At 36.3% G+C, this 12,590-nt stretch overlaps 1 protein-coding gene across 3 annotated transcripts in view; it reads left to right on the plus strand.

Annotated features, from left to right (window-relative positions):
• UTRN (utrophin) overlaps positions 1 to 12,590 on the plus strand; it is a 461,667-nt gene that overhangs the window by 339,717 nt on the left and 109,360 nt on the right. For all 3 annotated transcript variants that reach the window (XM_015558521.1, XM_006755401.2, XM_015558522.1), the window contains one exon: positions 1,644 to 1,773. In XM_015558521.1, the coding sequence (XP_015414007.1) occupies positions 1,644 to 1,773 (130 nt within the window). The remainder of the gene's footprint in view (positions 1 to 1,643; positions 1,774 to 12,590) is intronic.

Raw genomic sequence — 12,590 nt, forward strand, 5'->3', positions numbered from 1 at the left:
GAGCTGGGCTGCGGCTGGCGGGGAACCTTGGGTTCCTCCATCGCCAGGGCAACCAAGCCTCATGTTTGCTTCAGCTGCGTGGCTGCCGGCCGCCATCTTGGTTGGCAGTTAATTTGGATATCACCCTGATTAGCCAATGGGAAACGTGTCGGAGTTATGGTTAAGTATCATGTTTGTCCATTATTAGATAGGATAATAGGAAGGACACATGTTATCTATGAATTTTAGAGAAAGTTTTATTTCATCTTATATCCTGTACATTATTACTGTGTCTAAATTGTGAGTAGCTGTTCACTTTTATTCTTTTAGTTTAAATTTTTCAACGAAGTCACAATTGTACATAATGTAAAAGTCAAAAATACTGACAATGTATTTCCCCAGCTCTTCTTAGCCCTCCCCACCTGTGATGGCCTTTTTAACTTCATTACCAATGTTTTCTGGTGTTTCACTCCAGTTTTTCACATCAGATGAATATTCTGGCATCTCTAGTTTTTTACTTTTTTTTTTTATTATTAGTTAAGGTATTACAAATGTGTCTTATCCCCCCCCCATTAACCCTCAACCTCCCCCCACACACACACTCATGCTTAGTTTTTTATTTTTTATTTACTGTGGAAAGTGAGGATATAGTCTAGAAATACCTCATTGTCCCAATATGTTATGTCAAATGCTATGTTGTATTCATAAGGAAAGATTTTATTGATTCTAAAATATTAACTAGAGTGTAATATTTTAGAAAGTGAAAAAATGAATTTTCATAATGTGTTGACAAGGAACTTCATTTAAAGCAAAATATTAGAGTCAGGAGGTTTTTATGTGCATAATTTAAGAGGATAACAATACTAACAATAATTTTGACTTAGCTATAGTATTAAAGTAGCACATAAGAAAATCTTCACTTATTCTTATCTTGCAATAGTCATGGGCTGAGTTTTATTGTTTTTAAATTCTAGTCAATTAGAGTTTTAGTCACCAAACATTTTACAGGAGCAGGGTGAAAGTGTAACCCTACCTAAAAGAATAAAAGTACTGAAGACGGACTTTTCTGAGAATCATAGATTTGCATGAAAAACCTCATGGGGAAAAATTGTAATTGCCTCAGCATGAGAAATGGAACATATTTTAAGATAATTGGAGACTGTCTTTTATGTGTTCTCTGGTTTAGTTTTGATTTTGTGTACTTTAATTTGTTTCAATCTCTTAATTTGGTTCTTCATATATCCTAAAGAATGTAAACACTTCTGAGAATCTCATTACTACTTGTGAAATTGCCTTCTTCTGTACCACTAGGTATACTATTTTGTCAGTCGTATTAGAAAAAAAGTGTTTTAGAACAGGCTATTATTTTTCAGCAATAAGACCTGAAAGTACATTGTGTGTAAGCTTAGTATGCTGTCACAATTCTTTGTAAACGGTTTTGTTTTGTTTTTGCATTTTTAAGTTCTACAGGAATCATCTTTTTGCTCTTATTCATGTGTAATCATTCATATATGTAAAATTTATATTTTTCACTTCTAACTTTGCTTAAATGCTGGTAATTAGTCATTCCTGTGACAAGTGTGGTGGGAAGTCTAATTTAATATGTTCCATTACTTGCTGAACACGTTAGTTTACAGATTCAACTTTTGCTTCTCTTTGCAAAGGCACTGAGGCGTGAGTTAAAGGAGAAGGAATATTCTGTCCTGAATGCAATAGACCAAGCTCGCGTTTTCCTGGCTGATCAGCCGATTGAGGCCCCTGAAGAACCAAGAAGAAACCTACAATCAAAACCAGGTGAGACTGGTTTCCTTCGTCCACCATGAAAACACATGTGGGGAGCACAAATAACCCCAATTCAGTAGGAAATGCCCCTAGAGCACTTCAGGGCCTGACATTATTTCAGGATTGGACATTACATTTTTTTTTATTCTGGAAATAACTGAATCAAATTTTATTATTTAACAAATGTCTAGCTTCTTAAATGACTGTATACCTCAATATTATTTTTTTCAAAAGGAAATTAACTACAGAAAATTTGACTTATTAAAAAGCACATTGAAACTAAAAGTAATTTCTTTAAGAAATAAAAATGTACATGTCTTATATTTCAACAAATTACGTAGTAAATAATTGCAAATAGAAAATGATATTTAAATACAGTAGTACATGTATGAAATATTTAAAATCTATAGAGATTGTTATAAACTTGTATTTTTCAAGATTACTTTTTAAAATAAGACATTGAAGTGCCTTTCTGTTACAAGCACCTGACAGACTTTACTTAATTTAAAAATAACAGCTTGTACTATTTATGCACTTTGGTTTAAAATGGAAATAGTAACTACCTTACTAGCAAATAGCAATAAATCGTATAAATTTTGGCGCCAGCATATGTCCTTATGATGATACTTCACTGTTGGCAATAAAAGCATTTTGATGCATTTTTTTAAAATAAACCCGCCATTCAAAATAGTTCTCAGTCACTCACTTCACATAGTGAAAGCAGACCTACGCGTCGGCCTCCTGCTGTGTCCCACAGTGTGATTCAAGAGCATTTCTTACTTGGAAGGGAAGTACATTTGGAAAAGGCTCCCTTTGACTGCAGCTGGAACTGGACCAGGCCTTTGGACAGGTAGCTGTTTTCCCACTCAGCCTTTCTCAGGGAAGTTCTGCTTCAATCTGAATAAATTTCCCAAGGCCATGAAGTCCTTGACCCTTTTAAATCTAGTTTTGTATGTGTGTCTGTGGGACACATGCGCAGCAGCACACTTACTCTCTTTTTTAGCATTAGCTTTTATTTTCTGCTGTGGTAACACTGTCTTCCCAGTCAGCCTACTGGGGACCTAAGTCATTGTTGAGTCTCCACCTTTTGGCAACCCCACAGTCTCTATCTGTGAAGAATTGCTATTTCTACCTGTGAGGAATTATTTCCTCTGAGTACTCAGTTATGTATGAATCATGCACACACATACCATATACATGTGAGTGATGCACACACCGACATGTACATAGTAGGTGCTTACTGCATAGCTGTTGCTTGAATGGATGCCTGAGCTGAGCACTCTTGGGTATGGTAGGAAGTGATTAGGTTCAGGGCAGAGGGATGACCACACTGGGCAGGACCAGCAGAGCCAGCAGCACAGCAGTGAGGGCTGTGCATCTGGTAGTCAGTCAGCCTAACCTGGGAGTCAAGGGCTTGTGCCTGGAACGGAGGTGAGGAGCTTATATGTGCTGTCTGGTTCAGATTACAGAGGCCCTGGAAAGTGCAACAGAATATTCCAAGTTAATACAGCAAGAAAGAAGGTGCTATTGTAGTTGCATTTTTTTTTAAGTGTGGAAGGAAAAATGAGAAGTTTACTTGTCTCTCCTTATCCAATTGAGAGTATACCTTAAATCTGTTTTTCTCATCTCCTTGCTTCCCCCGCACTTTGCAGAGAACAGAGGAAGCATTTTTATAATAAGCTACTTCATAGCCGTAAGCAAGTGTTATTATGTCACTAACGCTTCACTTTGCTAAAATTTTCCTCCTCAATGGTCAGTCAGTTTAAGGAGTTGAAAAACACACATTGCTTTTTAAATTCTTATTTTGCTATTATACTCTAGATGTTCCTAAGCCCCATTTTCACATACTCTACCTGATAGGCAAGGGGAAAAAATCATGTAACTTTATGACTTTTTAAGTTTTATTTTCTTTTTACGATTGGCAATTTCCATACTTTCTCCTTTCCTGGCTGATTTTACCTGATATTAAAAGTAATATCAGGTAAATCAGCTGCTGGCTGATTTTACCTGATATTAAAAGTAAATGAAAGAAAATTGTCCATAATAGATTTTATACGTCTGATGTTTACCATGACTCCGTGCCACTGCTATCAGAAATAGAGAGCATTTGAACATTAGTTACCTTGTGTAACGTTGAGTAAAGCACTCATTGTTGGAGGGGATAGAGTGGGGAGAAATCATATCATGGTTAGTTTTAAAATCTTCACCCAAGGATATTTTTTCCTTTGATTTCTAGAGAGAGTGGGAGGGAGAGAGGAGAGAGAGATGAAAGGGAGGGAGGAAGGGGAGAGGGAAGAGAAAGAGAGAGAAAAATCAAGGTGAGAGAGATACATTTATTGGTTGCTTCCTGCATGCACCACTACCAGGGCTGGGGAACCTGCAACAAAGGTACGTACCCTTGACTGGGCATGGAACCCAAGACCCTTCAGTTCGAGGGTCAGTGCTCTAACCACTGATCCAAACTGGCTAGGGCTCATAGTATGATTTTTACAATTCTTTTTCGTAAGCATTTGTTTACTGAGTACACTCTGTGTACTGTGCCACATGGGCACACCAAAATGGAGTCATCTTTTTATTTTTAAGTAACTATTCCAGAAAAGACTTCTCTCCATGATTTTTCTTTCCCAATGTCTTTTTTCTTCCAGCTTCTTTTCTTCATTTTGTTTTATTCTCGATTATAGTAGCATATGTATATTTATATTTTTTAATGATAGCCTGTGGAGTTTGGGGTCATTACTGAGTAGCACAAGCATGAGCTGTTCTCAGGCATCTGTTGACTGAAAAATACTATAAAAAACAAGCAAACTATTTCAACTAAATGATTAGTTGCTGTCAAAGAATCTCATCAGGTATGGTTTGCTAGATATTTTCTTTTCCCCCTAGTTTTACAGACATGTGATTGATTTGTAAAGTTGTATAAGTTTAAAGGTATATGGCAACACTTAATGCATTTGAATTTGTTTTTCATTTTATTTTAATCACCTGGCTTAATCACCTCTCATCACCATTTATATTGATCTTGTGCTTATTTTTTTATGTTTTTATTTATTTCAGAGAGGGGAAGGGAGAGGGAGAGAGATAGAAACATCAATGATGAGAGGGAATAATTGTTCGGCTGCCTCCCGCATGCCCCTACCGAGGATGGAGCCTGTAATCCCGGCATGTACTGAATGGGGAGCAAAATGTGAACTCTTGGTTCATGGGTCAATGCTCAACCACTGAGCCACACCGACAGGCTGTTCTTAAACCACTTTCTTATTCTCCTAACTATCTTAATGAGTTGGGCAGATCATAGAGTATGGCTTCTTTTGAAAAATAAATACAGACGTCTAAAAAAATATTGTGCTGCTGACCAAGATCATCAGCTGAAGTAGGGTAGATCCAGGAACAGCACTAATCCATGTTGGTGACTTTCTTAACCCCCAGGTTTTGGCTGGCTTCTACCTTCTCCCTTCATTTTGACCTCCTCTCGTCCTCTGCTCATTGGCCACTGACCTCCTCGCTCCTTCTTACTTTTAGTGTCAAGAACTTCTTAAACCTTCACAAATGTTTCTTGGCTTCTCCCATGTTCTTCCAAACTCCCTTGCTATTTTCAACCCAAAATTTAAATTCCTTTGAAAACCACACAACTGTCTATTGACGATAGCTCGCAAGATATCTGTGGGATCCACCCACAGTAGGCCTTAGCCCATTCCTGACCCCAAACCTCTTGTGTATGTGAAGTAATAATGTGCCTTCTTAACTATTCATTACCTACAGCTCAAGTTAAAAGTCAAATTTGCACAGGGGAGTTAGAGCCTCAGGTCTGCATCCCTCCCTTCACACCACATACAGAGCAGGCAGTTGCATATGCCAGTGCAGGTGCCACGCGTGCCTGCGCACACACATTTTATGATTTGAAGTTAAGGTATTGCTGCTAATGCTTTACCAAGATAAGTCACCTCTAATAGTGTTTAGAAAACATGTACAATTCATTGTAGATGTAGATGTAGGAAAGCGCTTTTACTCTATTTAGCTTTTGATTTTAAGACAAAAAGTTTGCATTATTTTGTTCATAAATTTCCCCTTAGTCTTCATTAACATGTATTCCAGTCCAGGCTTTACTATAACTATGACTATTATGTTATTCCAGGCTGACTATTATTTCTTTTTAGCATGGTGTAGTTGATTGGTTTACTTTGCTTCATTTCAGTCGTAGTCAGAATATTACTTTAGTGTGGTCATGCTTTTATAGTTGTGTGTAATGTGTATAGTTGTGTATGGGTTTATTTATCCACAACTTCATCTAGGTATATATGGTTGTACCTATGATAACTGGTTACTAATGATCATCTTTTCAGATAAAATAGTATATATGGGTTATTGTTTCTCCTCTTTGATCTTTGATAGCTGGCTGTGTGTATTTAGTAGTAGTTAATACTTTAATTCAGTGCATACTGTTTTAATCATTAAATATTTAACTATTAAATGTTTAATTAATAAATGTGCATGATATTTTAGAAAACCAATTATTAGGACTACTTTTAACCTATGTGAAATCTCATATGTTTTATGGTATAACAAGTAATAAATGACATTTTTCAGTCTACTATGTCAATCCATTTTATGCCAGTATTAGCAAACTTGTGCAAATAAAATGTCATGATCATTAAACGAGTAAAAATATGAAATCATAAAGTTTAGTAGAAGTTACATTTATACTGATTCTCAGTATAACTTAAGATTATATTAAAAAGATGGCAGTAATTATTTCCTTGCATCTCATTAAATGAGACCAAATGACACTTAACCTAAATATTTAGGCTAGTAAAACTAATGGGTATTTTTTCACACTGCATTTTTTGTTTTACTAATAACAGATTTATTAATTAGAATCCCATTTATTGTGAATGACAGACACCATCATTCTGTAATCATGGGCACACAGGGAATGTATTAACCCCCATAACCAAATTACAGTAAGGGCAAGGGCACAGCTGGCCACAACGACAGGAAAGCCACCCAGAAGCCTTCTCTCCATGTCTTTCCTTCCATGTCTTTCCACGGGTTTTCAGTGTCTTAACTTTCCTATCACCATCTGCCTCACACGCTCATACCAGCGAGGGAGAGCCCTTGTATTACATCCAGCACATTCCAGGGCAGGGCTCTGACTTACAGCCTGAGGAGTGTGGAGCTCAGAGTCTGGTGGGATTGGCAGACCTCCCCTGTATGAGCATAATGTTAGATGGAGGAAGAATCAACACCCAGAAAGGAAGAGAGATGAGAGAAATGTTTGTAAACATAGATGTTCACAAGCCAACATTGATCCCACGCTATGGTATAACAGGCATTATGCTGACACCTCACCTGCCTTGATTCCTGTAATTATCATAGCAACTCTTTGCGGTGGGAGTACTCTTACCACCCACTGGATGGATGAGAAAACTGAGTCTTTGAGAGGTTTGAAGGATACTGTCACCATGTGACAGGTCTGAAACACCAACTCAGGCTTCTCACTAAACCTGCTGCTCTTAACCACCATAGTATACTAACTTAATTATCCCAATTATCATAAATGCTTCTAGATATTCAGTAGAAATAAGGTTTTACTTTCTATATTTTTCTACTTAAAAATTATAAAATAATAAAATTTTTACCCCTGGCCAGATGGCTCGGTTGGTTGGTGCATCATCCTGTGCACCAAAAGGTTGTGGGTTTGATTCCCATGCCTAGGTTGCAGATTCTATCACAGATCAACATTTCTCTCTCTCTTTCTCTCTCTCTCTTTCTCTCTCTCTCTCTCTCTCTCTCTCTCTCTCTCTCTTTTCTTTCTCTTCTTCTTTCTCTACAATCAATAAAATATATTCTCGGGTAAGGATAAAAATATAAATAATAATAATTAAATCTCCATAACTCTTTGCCTTGCCCTTTACTGTTGCCTTTTCCTTAATGAAATATCAGGTTGCTTAGTAGGATGACGTACCAATTTACTTATTTCCTGGCACCAAGGGAAAAGGAGTTTAGACAGTATTAGACTTTGTCTTTTCAATTTTCACATAAAAACTTGGAAGATTAATTGCTTTCCGGCCTATAGACCAAGACAATAATTTAATTAGCTCCTTAAGTCCAAATTAGATTAGTAAAGTTGTAATGTGTGAAAAAGCACAGAAAAATATAATGTTGCTTTTTCCCCTAGTGTTCTTAACTACAGAGCAGCAATGTGTTTCTTGCCAATTTAAAGTTCTACAAATATGGATATCTATAACGAATCTAGTCTTTAATGTAATGTAATGAGCCAGCTTAGTAAGCCCATTGATTGAGTAAAAATTTCAAAATGTTTGGGCCTACTAATGAATACCATAGTAATGAAATTGGATTTAAAGAAAGAAATCAACATTCTTGATGAAAAATGATATAACAAAGTCTGGTTTGATGGACACAACATTTTATATTAATTGTTCACATCTGTTATGTTCTCTAATCATGGTTACAACCATCCATAAATCACATTTGTCTAATAAAAAAGATGGTAATAATTTACATGTATGTATTATATTGCTATCAACATCTGGGATGTTCTTTTTAGCTTTAAACATAAAGAATAGGGGGATACTAATCTCTTTCAATGTTGTGTATTTATTTTGTTGTTCCTCTTAAAATATGGAATCTTCAAGAGTGACTTAGAGGGTTTGCCAAATTAAACTTATTTTGGCAGTTTATAAATATGAGACATAACTTAAGTTCTTTTATAATAATGGCTAAGCTTGGAAATAATGGAAAGCTCAGGACTTCTTTTTTAGCTTGATCAATTGGCTGGTATATCCCACAGGGAAGCAGCCTGGGGAGAGATGGGCAGCAATGTAGCAAGAAATGGAAGACTTTTAATCTATGACTCTTGCCCTTTGATTCTTGAAGGAGAAAGGGGAAAATTTATTTTTTAAGTCAATAATATTGTACAAAGTTTTGTACATTTATTCAACAAGTACTTATTGAATGCCGACCGTGTGCCAGGTGATATTCTAGATAGATCCTGAGGATGAAGCAGTGAACAAAACATCCTTGCCTTCTGGGAACTTACCTTCCCAGCTTCCCTTCTTCCCGTTCAGCATCACTCTCCTGCCCTCAGTGACCTGCCCCCCTCTGTCCAGCACAGATCCCTGACTTGAATAAATTATAAAACTACCATTAGAGTGAGGATATTCAGGGAATATTCAGTTACAGAAAATTGAAAGCTGGATCTTAGGTTGCTTAGCTAGTTCTGTTCCAGGGCCTCTCAGCTGTTCTTGCTCCTTTCTTTAGAGGTTAATCTTCTTAATAGTCTGTTCCTTCTTCCTCAGCTCCATGCTGAGTCTGTTTACTTTGTCCCTCTTTACAGGAACAGTGTAACTTATAAGTATTTGGCCTCTGTTTCTACCTTCATTAAGTTCTGGTCAGAACTGTTTATCTCACTCCATAGTGTGATTTGTATTTTTATTTCCTCTCCACCCCTTGATACCTCCCCGCCTCCCACCCCACCAAATTAATACCTAGCATTTTGGAGTTTGCTTTTTCCTAAATGCATCTGTTCATATTCACCCCCACTCCCCAAACACACACACGGGATTTGAGAAGTTCCTTGGCAGCTGCATGGATCTATATAATTTCTATCATATCCCTGCTGAAAGATTTGGGCTACACATTAACAGGTTAATGTACTTTGACTAGTCTCTTACTATTGTCATCTTTATAATTTATTAGATGGATGTAATTAGAAGCATGAAAATAATCAACTAATGGTACTTGATGATGTACTTGTAATCAGGTTCATAAAGAATTGTTGTCATTTGTCACCATATAGGCAATGGACAGGATCCTCTTAAACACTGATTATTTCAAATAAATTAAGTTGATCTTAATCATGTAATCAGAAGAAATTTTTAAAAAAATTTATTTCCCATTATTTTAATCAGAAGCATCTTTTGGTCATGAAGAAGAAGAAGGAGAGAAAGAGGAGCAGGAGAAATAGAGGGGGGTGAGAAGAGAGGGAGTGAGAGAAAGCAAGTCAAATGGAGTCTCTAGAGAAATGAGGATGCATTGTTTTTGCCCTTGAATTATTGTTTGCTAATTAACCTGGTTTGCTATGTGAAAATCTCTATAGATGTCTAAACTTCGCAGACTTAATAATTTAATAATAAAAGAAATGAAATCAATGAACTCTTTTGAGGCCCTACTGTGGCCAGGCATGTGCACATATAGATATATAGCTTTATAGATATTAACTGAGGTTCAAAGAGGTAAGGGGCCTATCTATGATGACATAACTAGTTAGTATTGGAACAAGCATATGATGTTCTAATCTTTTCTTGTCCAAATTGTCCAGCAGTGAGGAGCTACTCTGGAAAATTTTCTTTTCTATATGTGTTTTTCTATATTTGTTTTCCTTAATATTTTCTTTTCATCTTATGGTGAAATACAACTGTAAGAATATCATGCATGTAAAAAACAACAACAAATAGTACAAACAAGATAGTTGAAATTACCACACTTGAAATACTTTTTAAAGCATTCTCTTTCACTGTATAACATTTTTTAAAATAAATGCTTTACATGGGTGTGAAGAGGAGAAAGAAAAAATAAGTAGGAATGGTTCCACTTAAAATGATGAAGTTGTGCATTCTCAATAAAGACTAAAGCTAAAAATCCCATTCAACTGAACTCAATTCATTAATTATATATTGAGAACAACCATGTCTAGACTAAGGCCTGCAAAACCAAGATGGAAGAAAATGAAAGATGAATGACATAAAGCTTTAATATCTATAGAATAAAAAGTCACAATGGAGAAAATAGTTGTCAGTACCATAATTGAGAAAGAAAATATAATAAACATGGGACATCTTTATTATAAACAACACGGGGCTGGCTCTTATAGATTTCTATCATTAGTTCATAGGAGAAATGCATACTTGTGTTTTTTTAATTAAAATATATATATATTTTTGCATAAATACACAGAGGGAGATGTTTTTTTCCCCCTCTACTATTAAGATTTCTTAAGGCAGCTCTGCCTTTCTTATATAATTGAATTTTAGAGGTAAAAGAGTCTGTAGGTGTAAAATGTTTTCCCAGCATGAGAAAATAGTGTTCCCACCTGATACAGCTGGGAAAAGCAGGTCATGAAGCTTGCTTCAAAGTGAAGGTCAAGGTGGGGGCAGGGCTAATGACAAATCCTAGTCTCTGCTCCTCGTCCAAGTTGGTTTTTCACCTGTATTACAGTGAGTCATACTATGGTCTTTCTCCTCAAGATATAAAGGAGAGTGTGATGTAAATGCCATCCAACTGATCTACAAAGTTGAAGGATAAAGATAATTGGACCAGAGAGCAAACTTCAGGATTGATTATTTCTGTCTCCTCTCTTCTTTTACTTTTTCTTTTTTAAAAGTATGTTTTTATTGATTTCAGAGAGGATGGGAGAGGGAGAGAAACATCAATGATGAGAAAGAATCATTGATTGGCTACCTCCTGCATAACCCCTACTGGGGATCAAGGTGGCAACCCAGGTATGTGCCCTGACTGGAAATCACACTGTCATGCTCAACCACTGAGCCTCTGCAGCTGGGCTCTTTGTTCTTTCTCATCTTCCTTCTTCCTAAAAGATGCTCTCTTTGGATATCTTTGTAACACAATAAAAATTGCTATTTTAAAGTACGTAAATATACAATAAATGTAGTAATAGTTGCAATATATTATTACATATATAATAACAAATATAAGAATATAAATATAGAAATTAAATGAGATTCCATTCTCAAAATTTGGTCCAGTAAATGAGAAGGCCTGAAAGGAGGAGGATGGAAAAATGAAGAGTGAAACAAAATACTTCCCCTTCAAAGAATACACACACATATGCACAAGACATACACATACACAATAAGGAATAGGAGAGTGACATAGGAAAAGTGCTGCTGGTCTGAGAATTGTCAGTACATTTATTTAGTTTTATCCTGCTATTTCCTCTGTCTCTGGGGTTAGCCTCTATTACTGCCTTTTCAAATGCAAAATAGATTTCTTTGCTCTCTGGCCTTCAGTGTCAGTGGCTCTGTTGTGGGTGGGAATGACACAACTCAGTGGAGTGGAAATCCTCTGTTGAGTGTCAGCAGTAGGAACCAGAGTAATCAATTTATAAGCTAACACATTACATTCACTCTTGCTGCCCTTCACTCTTGATCAACTTAGTCAGAATCTTTTAATCCTTTGGGGTAGGCACCCTGGGGATCAGCATTTAAAAGCAGACAAGCAAACAAACAAACTCTCAGATGGTTTCTAATATGTTACCAGTATTCAGAACCATAGCTCAAGAAGATCCTTACCACAAAATATCTATTCACAAAATTTGAAGCAAACTTTGTTCTTTGATTTTTGAAGAATGAGAGGATTTTAACATGTAATTATTTATTTTTATCTTTTCTGCTATTTTGCTGTTTTGATTTTTTAAATGTTTTTTTTTTATTTTCTTACTCCAGATTGTCATAAATTGATATTTCAAATATTGCTTCATATTACCTGTTTCACAAATGCCCTGAGAAGTTTTGTTTGATTAGGGACCATGCTCTGTTCTTGGTTTAAAGTCTTCATTAAACTGAGTTTGTTGCCCTGGCTAGTGTGATTCAGTTGATTGGAGCATCCTCCTATATACCAAAAGGTGAAGGCTCAATTCCTGTTAAGGGCACATACACAGGTTGCAGGTTTGATCCCTGGTCAGACATGTGTAGGAGGTAACCGATAAATGATGTTTCTCTCTCTCTCTCTCTCTCTCTCTCTCTCTCTCTCTCTCTCCCTTACTCCCTCCCTCCCTACCCTCTCTATAAAGT

Source organism: Myotis davidii, unplaced genomic scaffold (assembly GCF_000327345.1).
Source record: "Myotis davidii unplaced genomic scaffold, ASM32734v1 scaffold292, whole genome shotgun sequence".
Taxonomy (NCBI): Eukaryota; Metazoa; Chordata; class Mammalia; order Chiroptera; family Vespertilionidae; genus Myotis; species Myotis davidii.